Source organism: Aquarana catesbeiana, linkage group LG06, assembly GCF_042186555.1.
Source record: "Aquarana catesbeiana isolate 2022-GZ linkage group LG06, ASM4218655v1, whole genome shotgun sequence".
NCBI classification, from domain to species: domain Eukaryota; kingdom Metazoa; phylum Chordata; class Amphibia; order Anura; family Ranidae; genus Aquarana; species Aquarana catesbeiana.
The window spans coordinates 336437616-336458732 of NC_133329.1; the positions used below are offsets into that span (position 1 = coordinate 336437616).

Below are 21117 nucleotides of genomic sequence, written 5' to 3' on the forward strand. Positions count from 1 at the left end.
TCGGACATTCCGACAACAAAATCCATGGATTTTTTCAGACGTGTGTTGGCTCAAACTTGTCTTGAATACACACGGTCGCACAAAGTTGTCGGAAAATCTGATTGTTCTGAACGCGGTGACATAAAAAATGTACGTTGGGACTATAAACGGGGCAGTAGCCAATAGCTTTCGTCTCTTAATTTATTCTGAGCATGCGTGGCACTTTATGCTTCGGAATTGTCCACGCACGGTTGGAATTTAAGCAAACGGATTTTGTTGTTGGAAAATTTTATAGCCTACTCTCAAACTTTGTGTGTCGGAAATTCCGATGGAAAAAGTCTGATGGACTGCACACGGAAGGTCCGACAACAAGCTCCGATCGCACATTTTCCGTCGGAAAATCCGACCGTGTATACAGGGCATTACATGGTTCAAAGCCCAACTCCAGGAAAGCAGAATCTTCTGCTGATTACCTGTTAATTTCTGTCTATGGGAAGGGAAAAACACTTTTACATACCTGTTCCCCTGCTTTCTTTGGTAGTCAGCACTCTCCTATGCTCTGGCCTAGGAGTGTCCCTTGGCAGCCTTACATCCAGTACAGGGGTATGGGCCTGCTTCAGTCTTGATGACACCAGAGGACCTTAGACTGCCAGTGTGCAAAGAAAAGAGGCTGTGGGGGCCAGTCTAGTAATGCAGAGGAGCCTGTGGGAATAGAAGATGATTAAAACTACTTTACCCGGTCCCCCGAGGTATAAACAAGCAGTCAACATTGGCAGTGCGCTGCAGCCTCACTGCAAGGGAGGACTTTTATTTTTCTCTGAATTCAGCTTTAAAGTGGAAAAATAAGCTAGGGGGTAGATCCTTTCCTATGTCCTCTAGCAATTTGTTGTGTAAACTGCATGTGGTGCATGGCAGTGCAGTGTTTACTCCCAGCCCATTCCTGGCATCTCTGTCAAAAATGGAAACAGTAGTCGGGATAATGGAAGTCCTGTGTGCATACACAGAAGTTATGTTATCAGGGGCCACCCAGTGGCCAAAGAGAAGCAATGAGGACCTGGAAGAAGATGATGGAAGCATGAAGAATGAGGGTCAGCGAGGAACAGTGAGCAACAGTGCGGAACTGTCTGCACAGGTAGAGCGCTAACAGCCATGTGAGTTTGCCATATACTATGCCTACGCCATACTAGCACATTATGGCAGGAGCACACTAAACTATGGCTCAGCTTTATTTCTACATCTACTAAAAGCTGAAATATCACTTTTGGATGGACTGACATTTAAACTTGGATTAGTTAAAATGGCAAATGTAATTGTCTCTGAGCAGTGATGTAAATTAAGACATCAGGTGACTAATATTTCTTTAGGTTTACTGTGAAGTGGATAACAAGCGCCAGTCGCTGTCTCAAGCAAACACAGACTTGGTCTATGCAGCTGAGAAATTGGAAATCATCAGAAAAAAGCTTGAGGTATGTCACTGTTATTTGTGGGTTTTAGCGTGTGTGCTATTCTTTAGAAAGCCATCCAGATATAGAGTGATCTTCATGATAGAAAGTACCTGTTTTGTACTGTTTAACTGTCACTGAGATTTTATTTCTAATGTTTGTGAGAATTAAAATTATTTCTAATAATCAAGAAGCACGATCTTTAAAAGGGGGAAGGAGGGGGTTCAAAGGGTTTGTTTAGACTTGTGGTTGGTAGGCATTATAAAGGCATGGTGGAGCCCCATAGAATTGGACAAGGGTTTTCACATGCAAAGCTTCATGACCGCAGCAAAATGTATTCCCCATGACGCGGATGGCAGCTTACCAGTGATGTGGTGGTTATAATCATTTTAATTTTTTACGCTAACATTTTTAGCAAGTATAGAAAGTACTTGCTGCTTTTTCCGGTAATTCAGTGTCCCTGTCACAAAAATATCAAACAATGTTACAGTATCTTCCTTTGAAGTTATCTTTTGTAAACTACTAATTCACGCATCTCACTTTGTAATGGAAATGAAAAGAGGAAGATATACTTGTAGTCCTGATGTGACAACCAGGACTCTAATCGTAGATATGTTGGTTGAGCATAGCCACCCAGGGACACAAAGTGTTATTCACAGGATTGCCATGTAAAAATAAAGGAAAACAACATGGAAAGAAAAACATATGCAGCCACTGCATCTAAGTGTATGCAAAGCTGCAATATTTTAAAGGCCTATTCACATCTGTTCACTTGGAGTGCACCAACACACTAAAGCAATGCACATGCATTTTAGTGCACTACAATGCATTGCAGTGAACAATAGTAAATAATATGAAACAGGGGGAAGAGACCCCCTTAAAAGAGTCACGTGCAGACCAAGCTGTTTTAGAAAGGGAAATATTTTATTTCACAATATAGGTATTACAATAGCAAAACCAGGTACCCACCACCAACACCTGGATGGTTATTAAAAGTGAGACAACATTGTCTATTTAAAAAGCAGCTGCGTTACAGCCACAACACTACCTGCCTGGAGTTTGTATGTTCTCCCTGTGCCTGCGTGGATTTCCTCCAGGTACTCCAGTTTCCTCCCACACTCCAAAGACATGCTGGTAGGTTAATTGGATCCTGTCTAAATTGTCCCTAGTATGTATGAATGTGAGTTAGGGACATTAGATTGTAAGCTCCTTGAGGGTAGGGACTGATGTGAATGTACAATGTATATGTAAAGCGCTGCGTAAATTGACGGCGCTATATAAGTAACTGAAATAAATAAATAATACATAAATATACAGGAGCAAATTGATAAATAAAGTGCATCAAGTGACAATGGATAGATTCACAAGTCCCAGTGAGAGTCACCATAGAGCAATGTGTCCAGCCAGTCACTGTGTTATAAATAAGCCCTCAAGTGGATGATACATGAGTATATGGTTCGTTGATTACACATTGATGAAAAGGGTCCCAAAGATGAGCATAACTCAGGTTAACTTAGAGGAGTAGAGTAGTTTTAAGGCTAGTAATTTATCCTGTATAGAGTGTGGCATATAGCCACTAGTGGTAATTAGTCCAGGTAGCTTATTTGCAGGTTAAACTATATGAATCAGGGTTAGCTCTGAATGGGATCCATAAAGTAAGGCAGTGGGTTAAATTTAACCACAGGTTAGAACAGGCATATTATTGTAGATAAATGATAATTTTTAAAGGACCGATGGTCCACTCACCCGGCCGTGGTATGCAAGAGGCTATAGACTCCAACAGGTGTCCCTCATGTGTACAGGATGTATTGTTTAGTAGGGGGGGCGCACACTACGTGGGTCTTGTCATCTGAAGTGCTCTATTGTCACACGGTATTACAGGGAGCTTCACTGATAGATCTCCTGGTCCCAATGTAAGGCGTTGTGGATCCTCTGGGTAGCTGTTCTGATACCTCAGCCAAAGATGGCTTCTGCCATTTTCAAAATGTGTACTGCACTTGCGTCAACGTGACGTGATGCGTCATCCGTGACGTAAAAAACGTCACTGCCATGGTGTTGTTACCGACATGTTTCACCCAATCACATGGGTTTTATCAAGAATGGGAGGGATCAGTGGCCCTCACCTATTTATACTGTTCATATACATCACATAATTGGCTAGAAGTTGCTATTACCTGAACCTCTTAGGGACTTATAGGCCTATGGCCTCCTTTTACTGGCCATCATACTCCTATTGACAATTTGACCTCTGTATTGCATGAATTAGGTGCCCTATCAACCTGCACAGTGAATGCTTTCTGACTGCTGGCCACTGGCACACTGGTAAACTCCTGTCCTGTTTGACTTACCTAACACTTTTTGTATAGAACTTTGTATAATTTTGTATATTATGGCTTACATGATAGGGGATGACATTGATCTGGAGATTCAGACTGCGTTTACTAGGGATTGGTGCACGGAGGGAACTGATAATGAGCAGATAAAACAATTGTTTAAACAGCATAAAAAATTAACAATTAGGTATCTAAATCGCAAATGGGACATTTCCTCGCTGGAATCCCATATAAAATTTGGGGTTATCCCAAGGGGCCTACATGTGAGGGTGACTCCTGCTGAACATCTGCATACACCCAGATTTATAGAAAAATGGCAGGCTAAATGCCTAGAGCATGGGCTGACGGTTATTCAACTGGAACAAAGTAGTAAAGGTCTGGAACCATTTCAGAGAGAAGCTGACTTTGAGAAACCTAATGATATACTAAAGAAAAAAAAAAGAGAAAACTCAGAAGCATCTTATGACAATGAAACAGCATAAAGTTAGACAAAATCTAGACGACTTTGAAAAGGGTGAGGTCTTTGATCTCACAGTACCTAGGGGACGCAGTCAGAGCAGACGGAACAGAAATAGATCCACGACTCGCTACAGAAACGGACCAAAACTGTTGACTTTGAGCATGTGGATGGGGCTGGAGTTGCTAACCTAGCCACTTTGGGGGACTTTCCCAAAAGAAGAGGGAAGACCAGACATAAAAGGCCGAGGGCGAGGAGGAGGCAACACCCGGGGGTTAACCCACAAAACCCAAAAGCAGATAAGAACCCGCAGTACCAAATATTAGAGGGATGTGACACTCAGGTTCCACCAACACCCCCAGCAACAGACATGAAGGTCATCAACTTATCAGATTTCCCACTTGAGGAAAGACATATTAAATTGCTAAGTAAGGGACTGTCCTTCTCACCAGCAACGCCCATGGACAAATTCACAGCATATAAGGATATAAATTTATTCCTGCGTTAAGTAATTTTTCACATCTGGCATGCTAGTCAGAAGGACACTTCCCAAATGAGTGGCCTACTGCTTGTGACCCCAGAGGAAAAAGAAGAAAGACTAGCTTTGGAGAACTGGATAGCTCTCCTGGACAAACAGATGGGTTTTGAGGATGAACCTGACCCTGGCAGGATTAGGAGACCCAGTGACCTATATATTAAATCTACTAAAATGCCTCCTATCTACAAGCATCACTGGATGAAGGTCTTTTTTGACCTTGTGAAGGATGATCTAAATAAAATCGACTGGTCTAGGTGTGGCCCAGACAACCTCTCCAGTGAAGAAAGAAAAGCCCTGTCAGAGCTGGAGCGGGCAGAGGATTTGATAGTTAAAGGTAGTGACAAAGGGGGTAATGATGTCCTGCTGTCTGGTGATCTATATGAAAAGGAAATTTTCCGACAGCTAGGCGATACTTCCACCTACCTAAAAACTGTCTGTTAACCCCTTTCCTGCTCTAGCTAATAAACGTAATCAACAACTATCTCTGGCCCGAAGCTAATCTTCTGACTAATAAGGTATGGGACTATCTGAGGGTGGGAGAATACAATAATCCCACCTTCTATATAATCCCTAAACTTCATAAATCTCTCACAAACCCTCCTGGTAGACCTATCGTCTCAGCGATAAAGGGCCGCCTGGAACGAGTGGACAAATATGTTGATGGATTTATTAAAACCTTGGTAACACCGTTGCCGTCTTATGTCCAAGACACCTGTGATGTCCTGGCCAAACTACAGGATTTAGAGATCCCCTGGGGCCCTACTGGTGGAGATCGATGTGGAATCTCTTTACGTTGATACCCCATGACTGGGGCCTCAGGGCGGTCTCCTTTTTGGAAGCAACCCACCCTGAATTTGGTGTACAAAATGAGTTTATTCTAGAACTTCTGGAGCTCGCTTTAACCAATAACTATTGCCAATTCTTGGATGGGTTCTACCAACAGACAAGGGGGACAGCCATGGGAGCAACATGGGTCCCGTCATATGCCTGTCTCCATTTGGGCCTTTGAGAACTGGAGACGGTCTATCAGATGCCAGTGTACCTCAGCAAGGTACTCACCTGGCTGAGGTACGTTGATGACATCTTTATGGTGTGGCTGGGTAATGAGTTTCTTTTGGCCCTTAATAATAAAGAAAGAAACATTAGACTAACCTATGTGATAGACCCAAAAAAAAAATGTTCTTTCTCGACCTACAAATTTCCATAATGGGTAATAAAATAACTACCTGCACCTTCAGAAAGCCGACTGCAGCAAACACACTTTTGCAAGCTTCTAGCCATCACCCAGACCATTTGATCAAGGTAATCCCAGTGGGCTAGTTCCTGCGACTTCTCAGGAACTGTTCCAGGGATGATGATTTCCTTAGGAAAGCAGGTGAAAAGCTTGATAGATTCGGAGATCGAGGTTACCCCCATAGAGTACTTAAAAAGGCACGAAAAAAATCATGGTCTAAAGACAGGAGAGATCTTCTAGCTAGTAACAAGGACACTCAAAAGAGATCATCCAAACAATCCCCTTTAAGGATAATCATGACCTATGGAGCACAATGGGGAGAAGTTAAAAATGCACTTCAGAAACATTGGGGAATTCTTTCCAAATCCCCGGCACTAACTGATATAGTAGGACCCCATCCCCAACTGGTCCCCAGATTAGCCCGTAATCTTAAAGACAGCCTAGTTCATTCAGAATATACTAGGAAGAGAACAAAAAACTGGCTGACTGATCTACCTACCCTCAAAGGAATGTACACATGTGGGCACTGCCAAATGTGTAGATTCATCAAAAAAACAGCAGCTTTTACCGATGCAAATCAGAGTGCAAATTTTCAAATCACAAATTTCATTAACTGTGTGACTTCCAGAGTGATATACATGCTGGAATGTCCATGTAAAAAATACTATATAGGGAAGACTAAGAAGCAACTCCGAATTCGCATTGGTGAACATCTGAGAAGCATAAAAAACTCAACCAAGGAGGAGAATAAACTAAAGAAGGGAAGACATGTCCCCACTCGCTTTGCACTTTGCAGACTGCCACGGAGGCAGCAAGGATGGTATTAGTATTAAGGGGTTTTATACCCTCAATTTGCCATCACGTAGAGGCGACTTTGATTCCATCCTGCTGCAAAAAGAAAAAAAATGTGGATATTTAGACTTAATACGCTTGTGCCTCTGGGCTTGAACACAGAGTGTAGCTTTCAGCCCTTCCTTGATCGATAATGGTGAACATAATCTACTTATTTGTGTGAGATGTGAATATCATTTTAGCAGATAACCAGCTCTGTTGACAGGATGCTCCTGTCAGATTTTAGGTTTAAGAATGCTATATAGCCATTAACTATTGAATTTGCTTACTTTACCTAATCCATCTCATATTATTTTATTTTATTTTATTTCACCTTACTTCATTCCGTAAAATGTTTGCTCCTTCCCTGTGACCAAGGTTTTCCTGCTCTTCCTTCCCCCCATGCACTGATCCCCACATAATAAGGAAAATCCCTCTGTTTAAAAAGTTACCTCTTTGCAACTATAAGCCCCTCTGATTTCCTTTGGCCAGCAGTAGATTAATCTGTACGTATGGTGTTTAGTACGGGAGGTTGCCATCCAGTGGTTGGTTCAGGTAATAGCAACTTCTAGTCAATTATATGATGTATATGAACAGTATAAATAGGTGACGGCCACTGATCCCTCCCATCCTTGATAAAACCCATGTGATTGGGTGAAACATGTCGGTAACAACACCATGGCAGTGGTGTTATTTACACCACGAATGACGCGTCACGTTGGCGCAAGCGAAGTACACATTTTGAAAATGGCAGCAGCCATCTTTGGCTCAGGTATCAGACCGTCTACCCAGAGGATCCAGAACACCTTACATTGGGGCCAGGAGATCTATCAGTGAAGATCCCTGTAATACCATGTGGCAATAGAGCACTCCGGATGACAAGACAAGACGTAGCGTGCACCCCCCCATGAAACAATACATCCTGGAGACATGAGGGACACCTGTTGGAGTCTACAGCCTCTTGCATACCATGGTCGGGTGAGCGGACCATCGGTCCTTTTGACAATCATCATTTATCTACAATATGCCTGTTCTAATCTGTGGTTACATTCAGCCTTACTTTATGGGATCCCATTCAGAGCTAACCCTGGTTCATATGGTTTAACCTGCAAATAAGCTACCTGGACTAATTACCACTAGTGGCTATATGCCACACTCTATACAGGATATTTTACTAGCCTTAAAACTACTATATAAGTTAACCTGAGTTATGCTTATCTTTGGGACCCTTTTCATCAATGTGTAATCAATGAACCATATACTCATGTATCCTCCAGTTGAGAGCTTATTTATAAACACAATGACTGGCTGGACACATTGCTCTATGGTGACTCTCACCAGGACTTGTGAATCTATCCATTGTCAATTGTTTGCACTTTATTTATCAATTTGCTCCGGTATATGGTACGTGCTTACTTTTCACATGATGCAGCTGCTTTTTAAATAGACAACGTTGCCTCACTTTTAATAACCATCCAGGTGTTTGTGATACTTACCTGATTTTTGTTTTTGTAATACTTATATTGTGTAATAAAATATTTCCCTTTCTAAAACAGCTTGGTCTGCCTGTGACTCTTTTCAGGGGGTCTCTTTCCCCCTGTTTCCTATTATTTAATTTAGTAATCCCAGTCCCGGAGACCACACCTTATATGGTGAGTCTGTAAGTTCAGGGACGCAGCACCTGTTGCACAGCTAATTAGTGGTGCAGCGGACACATAATAGTGAGTTGATGACCTCCAATTCCCATATCTATAGGCAATGCACAATAGTGCTTTGTGTTACAGATTTTGTGGCACATCTAATTTTTTTTTTTTTATCCAACAAGATTTTTATTGAATTTGCAGGAAAAACGTTACAAACATTGTATTCAAGACCATACAACACGTCTGTACAGTACACAATCCAGTTAACAATCATCAGCCTCAATGTAACATCAATAACACATAATCCCAGTTATAGCCAAACTTAATCTATATTTCATCCAGGACTGATTCCTAGTAATCTGTCAACCACTAGTTCCATAGGGGCCAATCCCGGCACAACTAACCATGGCGCCCATATTTTTTCAAATTTTTGCATGCTACCTCTGTGTTGATATATCAACCTTTCCAATCTCAGAGTTACATTAATATTATCAGTCCATTCTTTAATAGTCGAGGGCATCTCAGACTTAGAGTGAGTCATGATCAATTTTCTAGCTTGAAAAAGTACTCTATGTACAGCTTCTCTACTGTGACCTTCCCACCCATACCCCTCCAGAGCCCCCAAGAGACATGCTCTAGGGTCCTGTGGAAGATTCACATTAAAGATTGAGTTGATGTTCCTCACCACTCCCGCCCAATATGTATGTAGCTTGGGACACCTCCACAGCATGTGTATAAGGTCCCCGTGGTCACGTTTGCATCTCGTACATGTCGGTGCAATCTGCAGATTCATTAGATGTAGCCTGTGGGGAGTATAGTACGTTCTCATTAATATGTAGAGTTGGGTAAGCTTTTGGGACACATTAAGTGAACAAAGGTTCAACACCTGACAGATCTCCTCCCACTGATCACCGTCTAGCTGTCCCACCTCTGTTTCCCATTTCTCCCTTACCTTCAGGGGATGCTGCCTCATCACGGATTGCAACAGGATGGCATAGCATTGAGAGGTAAATCCTTTAGACGAGCCAGCATCCCCCAGAGGTTTAAATATCGGGGTTGGGGACAAATGCCACTCCGAAGAGCAGCCCTGAGCCACCACCGCGTGTTTAAGTTGCATATAGTAAAAATGCATCGAAGAAGGCAGACTATACGTTTCCTTTAGGTCAGCAAATGTACGTAGCACCCCATCCCTAAATATATGTTTAATGTGTGTAACTCCAAACTTCTTCCATCAAGCTCCACATTGTAATTTGGCTAATTCCCCATAGGTGTCATTATGCCAGATGGGGCTATACTCTGTATAGCCATCCGCATTCTGGAGGTATTTGGACTTATTCCACACTTTTTGTACCAAATTAAAAGTTGGGTATTTTTTGTGTGGTTTAGTGAAAGCCAAGGCTTCCAGTGCCATGTGAATCGGGCCCTTACCTACTGTGTGGATCATAAGTTTATGGGACGAGTTTTGTGATGGTACAAATGCACCTATCAAGTGCTGTAATTGGGCAGGGCACATCTAATTTTACATTTTGGTGCATTGCAATACCGTGCGACATAATGCATTTATATTCTTTTGCAGGACATTTCTAAATGCATATACATGCATGTAGTGCCTATTTACAGTTTTGTATTACATTAATGTTTGTTAATGTGTGCTGCATTAAGGTAGCCCATTGAAAATAATGTGCTGCCAATGCACCAAAACATCCTGAAAATCAGGCATGTCAGAAAATTTGTAACACACCACTACACAATATAGTGTGCATGTGCAATGGAGTGCCTTTCAGAATGGCACTACAGCCCGACAACAAATGTAACATTGCTGTGTGTTGGGATAATGCACACATTACCGAAACACAGAATTTTAATAGCCCCCCCCCAACTTTTAACAGTTTTCATTAAGAACACACATAACTATAACGTGATCAGGGGTGGTGTTAAATTAACACAGTGCTTTTTTTGAGCAGCTGAGGGTGGAATCCATAAATCAAGCTGTGAAATGTGTTAAATATTTCTCATAATCAATAAAAATAGTAAATCTCCCTAATAATTTTTATTTTACGCATCTGTATACTTAAAACCTATTAGGGGACTTGTTGGTAATGGCTGGTCTCTCTATAGTCAGGTGATAAAAAAATATTTTTAAAAATATACACCCCATTTTTGATAGCTGTCTTCAGTGTCCTGTAATGCAGTTTGTGTAAGCCATTTATATAGTGAACTTGCCAACAATCTTAGAAAAATTGTAAGGGTCACTTTACTGCCATAGGTAATAGTAATATTTGGTTTGAATCCCAACCACCGCACTACCTACGTGGAGTTTGCATGTTCTCCCTGTGCCTGTATGGGTAGGTTTCCTCCCACACTCCAAAATGCTAGTCAGTTAATTGGCTCTCATCTAAATTTGTCCTAATATGCGTATGCATGAATGTTAGGGACCTTAGATTTTTGAGAGCAGAGACTGATGTGAATGTGAAAAAGGAAAAAGAGGAGCTGTGCTTATAGTAAATATGAAGTTAACATGATGAACCTAAATACCAAAATGAAGAAAAAAGGAAATTACATAGTGAGCAAAAACACCAGAAAATTTAAAAGGTGCAAATCTGTGAATCACTCTTCAATGTAAAAGAACAGCTTTTCAGAGTCCTCAATTGATGTCAGTGACTCACAAACACTGCAAATCCCTCCACCACATAGATTTCACGCTTACCAGATAGCAAGCGGTGTAGCCCCAGGGCAACTTCATATTGTGACTAAACGCGCTGGAGGAGGGATGTGCTGACGTTACCGCATTGCCACGAACCCTGAGGGATGGACCTTTAACTTTATATAAAGCTGGCCGGCTTTCTTTTTTATGCAGTTTATATTCCCCTGCGAGTAAATGCATGACTTTATTTAAATAAATGTTCTTCTGATTTTTACACTATTGCGAGTCTTCTTTCCTTTTTGGGTTACTTTGAGTCCTCTCAATGAACGAGATTGGGTCCCTTGGATTCACTTTTAAGTCCTAGAGTCCTAAGTCCTAACTACACCGGTTGCTATCTGGTAAGCGTAAAATCTATGTGGTGGAGGGATTTGCCGTGTTTGTGAGTCACTGACATCAATTGAGGACTCTAAAAGCGGCTCATTTACTTTGAAGAGTGATTCACAGATTTGCACCTTTTACATTTTCTGGTGTTTTTGCTCACTACGTAATTTCCTTTTTTCTTCATTTTGGTATTTAGGTTCACCATGTACTTTCATATTTACTATTAGCGCAGCTCCTCTTTTTCCTTTTTTTTACTCACAGTATGTACTCACTTGTAGCTGAGCTGCTGCAGTTTGTTCAATTTAGTTTATTTAGCACAGTTTGTCTTCTTATACTGATGTGAATGTACAATGTATATGTAAAGCGCTGTGTAAATTGACAGCACTATACAGTAATTAAGTACCAATAATAATAATGTACTTAATGTTCTGTCTATCTAGGCAAGTTGTTTACCCCACCCTGCTTGGGGTGTTCCTTGACACATGGGGAGGGATTCTCGACTTTGATGAAGAAAAAAAATCATACTGTAATGTTGATCTTTTTGTGAGTGCAGATAAAGATTTGCATTCAAAGTAGTTAGATTGTATCCTAATTATGTAAACAAAGTTTAGGTAAAACTAGTAATGTATAAATCATAGATAATATTTAAAATTTGAATTCCCACATCTACTTACAGCCTTTTAATTACTATTACTATTAAGCCTAGAAACAAATGTCCTATTGTGAACTAGCCTAACAATATTCCTGGCACAGCACTAAATTTTGGCATTACATGAACTACACAATAAGTTGTGAAAGAAAGCTGATGATGAAGGAAAGATGCAGCGGGCATTTAATAAGTAGAACAACGGTGAGATAATTAACGGGCATGCATAAAGATTCATGCTTTATACCAAAATTTTAATTTTGCACATAAATGTTCCTGATGTAGGCAGCATTTAATCACCTAGCTGACAGGAGTAACTACTTTCATTTAACCTTGACTGAAGATCATGAATTCTAACAGGTTTAATTGGGTACATCATTTAAGAGAATGAACAGAGCAAATTTTTCTCAATTCATAGACTCTGATTGACATGCACTAGCAATGCTACATTGCACAATTAACGTTGCTCTGTATTCCAGATATGGACAATGATTGCCATAGTGATGTGACATTGTTTGATCACAGTAGCTAAAAAATAGTTGCCTTTCCCCTTGTCTAGAAAAGGGCAAAGTTTAAAATAAAAAAAGAATTAAAATGAGACACTTGTGCTAGGACTCTTTGTTTGTTCTCATTTAATCCCATTAACATGCATCAGATCTAAGCAATGGATTTTAACAGGCAAGTTGCTGTCTTATCTTCAAAAATTTTAATCGTTGTATAGCTAAAATATGCAATATAAAAAAATGGTATCACTGAAATTTGGAGATACTGTTTTGTTTGCATTGCAGGAAGAACGGATACATTTATTTCAAATCTACGGCAGGTTGGCCTTAGTTTAGATCCTTATAGAATTTCCAGATAAAGACCAAACTGTTAACTAACTCACAATTAAATATATATCACATATTGCACTACAAATCACACATATACGTAAATTCTGCTGTTATCTATGAGTGTGAAATACAGTATGTTTTAACAATAAAGTGGCACAGTAGAGTACTATCTGTGATAATTTCTTTTATTGCATTAACAGTTAATATTTCTCAACAGGCTTTCAAACGTCAACCCACTTCTTCTACAGTCCCATACTGATACACAAACATTAACTGTGTTGTTGCCATTTCCACTGTACTATCTTATATTATATCTCGATGATGCTTACATCTAGTTTTTTTTTTTTTTTGTTTTTTTTATGTAGTTACACCTTTGCAGTCAAATTTGAAAAACCCTTACTATTCACATAGGACTTCCATTCACACAGGACACCTAAAATAATTTAAAAAGAAAGAATATTTCTTATTTAGTTATTTCTTTAAAGCAGATTTATACATAGAATAAATAGCTTCTATTGTTTAGAATAACTTGAAATGTGCAACTAGGGGGCAGACTGAGGGGCAGATTTTTATTTTTAAGTATATTAACCACTTAAGCCCTGGACTATTTGGCTGGCCAAAGACCAGAGCACTTTTTGCAATTCTGCGCTGCCTCGGTTTGACTGACAATTGCGCAGTTGTGCACAAATAGAGCTTTCTTTTGGTGGTATTTGATCACCTCTGCGTTTTTTATTTTTAGCGCTATAAACAAAAATAGAGCGACAATTCTGAAAAAAATTGCATTATTTTTTACTTTTTGCTATAGTAAATATTCCCAAAACATATACAAAAAAACATTTTTTTTCCTCAGTTTAGGCCGATACGTATTCTTCTACATATTTTTGGTAAAAAAAATCCCAATAAGCGTTTATTGATTGGTTTGCGCAAAAGTTATAGCGTCTACAAAATAGGGGATAGTTTTTTGGCATTTTTATTAATATTTTTTTTTTTACTAGTAATGGTGGCACTCTGCGATTTTTATCATGACTGCGACATTATGGCGGACACATCGGACAATTTTGACACATTTTTTGGGACCATTGTCATTTTTACAGCGATCAGTGCTATAAAATTGCACTGATTACTGTAAAAATGACACTGGCAGTAAAGGGGTTAACCACTAGGGGGCTAGGAAGGGGTTATGTGTGTCCTAGGGATTTGTTCTAACAGTGGGGGAGAGGGGCTGTGTGTGACACATCACTGATCATAGCTCCCGATCACAGGGAGGACAGGACAGTGTCACTAGGCAGAATGGGGAGATGCTTGTTTACATTAGCATCTCCCTGTTGTTCCTCTCCGTGAGACAATCGTGGGTATCCCTGCGGACATCGAGTCTGCGGGAATCACGATCCTACTCACAGAGCTCGCAGCGGGAGTGCACGCCCCGCCGGCGGGAGCGCAAGCGATGGCACAGCGGCAAATTCAGAGGGACGTATGGGTACGCTCATTTGTCCAGCCGTGCCATTCTGCCGACTAATAAGTACATGAGGCGGTCGGCAAGCGGTTAACATACAGTGTATCACCCAAACCTTGATATCTTTAAAATAATATCAAAGGCATTTTTTTTCTAAATAACAAACATGTTATCTGCAACTGATGGTCATCAAGTTCAACCCGCCGAGACTTGAAGTTCCACCACTGTGCCTCAGAACAAAATATCTTAAACAGGTAGAGCTGCCACTTTGAATAATACAAAATGTGAACAGTATTTTAACCCTTATTGAAAAGTGAGAAAAAATAGTGGCGCTTAAATCACAATATTGCAATCATATATAAATGTTAAATACAGCAAAAATAAATGTAAAAAAAATGTTTTTTTGACACAATATTAACTCCCATTGGCAAGTGAAAACTGAATGAATCTAATAATAAAAAGTCAGGTGCTGTCTCACTCACCCACTCCTCAGACTCGGACCTCCACTTCCTGGTTCGGCGTATCATGTCAAACGTTAGTGATGATGATTGCCGTACAGCCATGCCCCTGGGCGTGGCTGTACGGCAATCATCATCACTAACGTTTGACGTGATACGCTGAACCAGGAAGTGGAGGTCCAAGTCTGAGGAGTGGGTGAGAGTGAGATAGCATCTGCACACCTCGGGTCCGCCGTGACCACAATTCACCACTTTAGAGCTTTATGGAAGATTTGCTGTGGTATTTCTGCTTGCTTTGAATTTACTAAATGTGAGTGTAATGGTTGAAGATTAGAGAGTGTTTTATTAAACTGGTTTATACATTATTACACTATTGCAGCACTTTTTATTATTTACATGTGGCAGAGGCATAGCTTGAAGCTTGTGGGCCCCGATGCAAAAGTTAACCTGGGCCCCCCCACTACCACCCACCACTTCCACAGTGTGTGCAGATACACCCACCGCCACCAAGATACTCAAAGTGGCTTAAGACTTTAGAGTTCCCAGAGTTCCTCCTTACATTAGAGGACAGGAATCACCCCTGGAGAATCAGAGGACAGGGACCCCTGGCAGGTCATTTGGCAGAGCTCCTTTCCCATTCCAGCACTGTAAACAGCCCACACACACACACACACAATACACAGGGCTGAAATCGCATTCCTTTACACAGTCAATCAGCCTTCACAGGGTGTGTCTGGCTTTTATGTTGCTGTTCTGACCTGTGAAATCCCCTGGTCGGAGCAGCAGTGTAGTTGCAGTAGGCAGATACACTCTATGCAGATCATGGCTGACTGGCTGTATTGTAAAGGAATGTGATTTCAGCCTTGCGGAGGAGGAGCAGTATAGAGTGCTGTACTGGGAAAAAGCTCAGCAGTGGGCATAGCATCGGGGGTTGTCAGGGGGCTTTGGGGGGGACTTAGATCTGGGGGGCAAAGCCACGTGACACGAAATCTGGAGCCTGCAGCCCCTCAGGGGCCCCTCAGGAGGTGTTAAGGGATTTGTTTTAGCAATTTCTGAAGGTTTCTCTGTCAGTGTCGGCAGGTGTTGGGGGAAGGTCACCTCCCGGAGGTGCGTGTCTTTTCCCCAGTTGTCAGGGAAGTGGGGCAAGCGGACATCCCCGGGTGGGGGGGGTACAAAGAATCCCAGCTAGTGACTAGAAGACTCTGAGCAGTGTCTTACCTCACCAGTGACATTGGTCCTATCGTGGCTACAGGACCACACTCTCCTCCTCTTAACTCGCTGAGCTTGGTTACCATTCCATATTGCCAACACAAAGCACAGACACTTTTCCATCCTGGGCTGTTCTCACCTCATGCTCCTCTCCATTCAGGAAATGGCTCACAGCTTCTCCCCAGCCAATGAGAACAGAGGGGTGTGGACTGTGGAAGGCAAAGTGGAAGACCAGTACTGGAGCATGGCTGTGGGGCCCTAAGGCAGATAGTAGCTGGACTTTGTGGAGGATATGATAATGACAGGGAGGCTGCAGGGCCCCCTGGGGCAGGGGTGCGATTGTGACTCCTGCAACCCCTTATGCTACACCCATGACATGTGGAGAGATCCCTTATATACACGTCTGGATATCGGATATTTTTCTTAACCCGTTCTGTGTGGTTTAAAAGCGTTTGAGCCAAGCACGAGAGTGTAAGGCATATTATTCTGGTCAGTGCGTTTTCTGAAGGGAGCGGAATCACTTGCACATTGGTGTGGTGGATGAATAAGAAGACATTACACTGAAATTATTTACTGGATTATTTTTATGGACTTTTTATTATTAGATTCATTCAGTTTTCACTTGTCACTGGGTGTTAATATTTTGTCCCAAAAAATTTTTTTACATTTATTTTTGCTGTATTTAGCATTTATATATGATTGCAATATTGTGATTTAAGCGCCACTATTTTTTCTCACTTTTCAAATTTGATAAGGGTTAAAATACTGTTCACAACAAACATGTTATACTTACCTGCTCTGTCCAGTGGTTTTTGCGCAGATCAGTCATGCTCCTTTTCTTCTTGGGTCCTCTGTTGGTGAATTTGGCCCCTCCTTCCTGCCTAGTGCCCCCAGGGCAAGCAGCTTGCAATGGGGGCACCCAAATAGGCTCGCTGCCGAGCCGCTGCTCTGTGTGTTCATTCACACACAGAGCCATGACTCAGCCCCACCCCCTCTGCTTATTGGCTCACTGGCTGTGATTGACAGCAGCAGTAGCCAATGGCTCCTGCCTCAGCCTATGAGGGGGGAGAGTCCCTGGAGAGCAGAAGCTCTCATGCACATCACTGGATCGTGATGGGGCTCAGGTAAGTATTAAGAGGGGCTTGGGGGGATACTGCACAGAGAAGGCATGAAGGTAAAAAACCTTGAGCCTTTAGAACTACTGTAAGGATTTTTAGAACAGACGGTGTCCACATCTAGTTTACAACTGAAAATGAGATTTTCCATCACAAAAAAGGTTAATTATCGTAAACATATCTCCCAGCCTCCTCCTTAACATATATATAAGAGAGGAGCCATGTAAGAATTTTCAGAAAGTAAAAAGTTAAGCAGCAATTTTTACATAGGTATACTATGTGAGTGGGAGCATGTATCAGATATAAAATAGGTGTTATCCCAGTTTGTCTGCAAAAGTGGAAATACCCTTTAAGGATTCATATACATTGGTGCTGGGTACACAGTGCACCATGTTCTTCAGTCTCTTGCACTGGCTTCCACTTGGGTTATCTCCTGAGTATGGAGGAGCCTATTCTGGATGGTAAATTAGATAAACCCTGGAATGAACCTTGATCCTGCCATTGATTGATTAAAGTCTGGTAACATTGAAACCTAACTCCAGTACAATACTGTTTGTTTTGTAGCTCAGTATTGGCAAATGTAATTTCCTGTTCATGTGATGGGTTTACTACTTTAAGAGCAGAAAGACCTTCCCACTTAGTACCTTCCTGGTGTTTGAGGAAGTCACTGGCCTGTTGCAGTATCTGCAGAATAGAAGCTGGTAGCAATGTACAATGTAGCTTGTTATTCTTCCATTGTATATAACTGGCCTACATAGGATATTTTTTTTCCTTAGCCAAATGAGAATTTAATTTTAGTACATGTGAAATCCGGTATAGCAGTATGCACATTTTATCACACATAATAAAAATGCAAGCTATTGGGAAGTCCTCGATTGCTTTTTGCTTGAACATGATTGGATGATGGAAGTCAAAGATTCACCTTATTCACTAAGCTCTGCGGAAAATTCTTTTTAATAAGTAAACAGTGTATTTGCCTTTAGTATATCATAGTTACATAGTAGGTGAGGTTGAAAAAAGACACAAATCCATCAAGTCCAACCTATGTGTGCGATTATATGTCAGTATTACATTGTATATCCCTGTATGTTGCAGTCGTTCAGGTGCTTATCTAATAGTTTTTTTAAACCATTGATGCCCCCCACTGAGACCGCCGCCTGTGGAAGGGAACTCCACATTCTTGCCGCTCTTACAATAAAGAACCCTCTACATAGTTTAAGTTTAAACCTGGCCACGTGTCTTGTTAAACTCCCTTCCGCGAAAAAGTTTTATCCCTATTATGGGGTCATCAGTATGGTATTTGTAAATTGAAATCATATCCCCCTCTCAAGCGTCTCTTCTCCAGAGATAATAAGTTCAGTGCTCGCAACCTTTCTTCATAACTAATGTCCTCCAGACCCTTTATTAGCTTTGTTGCCCTTCTTTGTACTCGCTCCATTTCCAGTACATCCTTCCTGAGGACTGGTGCCCAGAACTGGACAGCGTACTCCAGGTGCGGCCGGACCAGAGTCTTGTAGAGTGGGAGAATTATCACTTTATCCCTGGAGTTAATCCCTTTTTTAATGCATGCCGATATTCTGCTTGCTTTGTTAGCAGCAGCTTGGCATTGTATGCCATTGCTGAGCCTATCATCTACTAGGACCCCCAGGTCCTTTTCCATCCTAGATTCCCCAGAGGTTCCCCCCCTAGTGTATAGATTGCATTCATATTTTTGCCACCTAATTGCATTATTTTACATTTTTCTATATTAAACCTCATTTGTCATGTGGTTGCCTGCCCCATTAGCTTGTTCAGATCTTCTTGCAAGGTTTCCACATCCTGTGGAGAAGTTATTGCCCTGCTTAGCTTAGTATCATCCACAACTACAGAGATTGAACTGTTTACCCCATCCTCCAGGTTGTTTATGAACAAATTACATAGGATTGGTCTCAGCACAGAACCCTGTGGGACCCCACTACCCACCCCTGACCATTGCGAGAATTCCCCATTTATCACCACCCTCTGAACTCACCCTTGTAGCCAGTTTTCAATCCATGTACTCACCCTATGGTCCATGCCAACGGATCTTATTTTATACAGTAAATGTTTATGAAGGAACTGTGTCAAATGCTTTTGCAAAATCCAGAACATTGAATTTATTCTTCTCCTCAGTCTTCACGAGGGAATCGGGGGGGCTTCAGTAACCAAAACTGCAGTGTTTGTCCTCATGACACATCACAGAAAGCACCTCCAATGCTTTTTCTGAATCCAGAATATTGAATGTATTCTTCTCCTCAGTCTTCACGAGGGAATCGGGGGGCTTCAGTAACCAAAACTGCAGTGACACACCACAGGAAGCACCTCCATGATTAACAGAATTAAAATTAGACTTGGGAAACTTAACATTAATAAATCACCGGGACCAGATGGCTTGCACCTGAGGATACATAGGGAACTCAGTCAATTGCCAGATCATTGTTCCTAATTTTTACTGACAGTCTACTGACTGGAATGGTACCAGCTGATTGGTGAAAAGCCAATGTCGCACCAATATTTAAAAAGAGCCCAAAATACATCCCTGGGAATTTCAGACCAGTTAGCCTAACATTAATAGTATGCAAGCTCTTGGAGGGGATGATAAAGGACTATATACACGATTTTAGTATTGAGAACGGTATCATTAGCAGTAATCAGCATGGATTCATGAAGAATCATTCTTGCCAAACCAAGTGACAGAAAAAGCTGCTAAAAAGCTGCAAGGAAAAGCCCCAAAAAGAACCTAAAAATGCAACACAACAATTACCAGCAGTCAAAAGCAAAACTTGTTCACACTCTCCACACAAGGTTCCCACTATTTAGCTTCCAACCAGCAAGGTTGGAACCTTGCTGATGTGTCATGAGGATAAACACTGCAGTTTTGGTTACTGAAGCCCCCCAATTCTCTTGTGAAAATTGAGGAGAAGAATAAATTCAATACCTTTGCCATCTTCCTCATTCTATATGGGGCCAATATGGTCTGTCCTCCCTTTTTTACTGTTTACATTCTTAAAGAATTACTTGGGATTTTTTTTGCTCTCCTCCGCTATGTGTCTTTCGTGTTCTATCTTAGCTGCCCTAATTGTATTTATAAAGTTTGAATGCTGATGATAATCCCTCAACCTTGTATTTTTTTAAGGCCTTCTCTTTTGCTTTTATATGCATTTTTACATTGGCGTTAAGCCATCCAGGACTTTTGTTCGCTCTTTTAAATTTATTACCCAATGGGATGCACTGGCTAATGCCCTTATTTAATATGCTCCTAAAGCGAACCCATCTCTCCTCCGTGTTCTTTGTTCCTAATAGTGTTTATTGCCTGCTAAGTGTGCTGCTGTTCATTTATTTGTGTTAGGCAGATAATAAACTCTAAAAACTGACTAATGTTTTCATCTGTCTATAAAGTTTTTGTAAAATGAAGACTCTGCTCTCTCTCCCTTTTCTTGATTTACAGGAGCTAGACTCCAACCTGGCCGTCTTAACAGCTGCCTTCGAAAGAGCTACCGCAGAGAAAATCCGCTGTCAAGAGGAAGTGAACAGAACTAACAAGACCATTGAGCTGGCCAACAGATTAGTGAAAGGTCTGGAGGTGAGGTCCTACAGGGCAGGCTAATGAAGCAACCTACAGAAAGTACTTCTTTGTTATACACTACTGATCTGGCAATAACAGAAGCACTTAGCTGGGAAACTGATGAGCTGAAAGGAATTATATCATTATCATGCATTTATTTTCATGGCAGAAATCTGTTTCTGACCTTACTACATTTCCAGCATCTCTTTGTTGAGCTTCAACAAGGATGTAAAATGCCTTGCCTGAATCAGAAGCAGTACATTTTGGAATATTAAGTATTATGTACCTGCTGTAAATGTGATTAATTAAAATGCAAGAAATGCTAATAACAATAAAAC

General features: G+C 41.2%; 1 protein-coding gene across 1 annotated transcript in view; it reads left to right on the top strand.

Annotated features, from left to right (window-relative positions):
- The window catches only part of LOC141148076 (dynein axonemal heavy chain 11-like), a 1034097-nt gene that overhangs the window by 762391 nt on the left and 250589 nt on the right, over positions 1-21117 (top strand). The window contains exons 66-67 of the mRNA XM_073635228.1: positions 1344-1445; positions 20663-20797. Coding sequence (XP_073491329.1) covers positions 1344-1445; positions 20663-20797 — 237 coding nt within the window. The remainder of the gene's footprint in view (positions 1-1343; positions 1446-20662; positions 20798-21117) is intronic.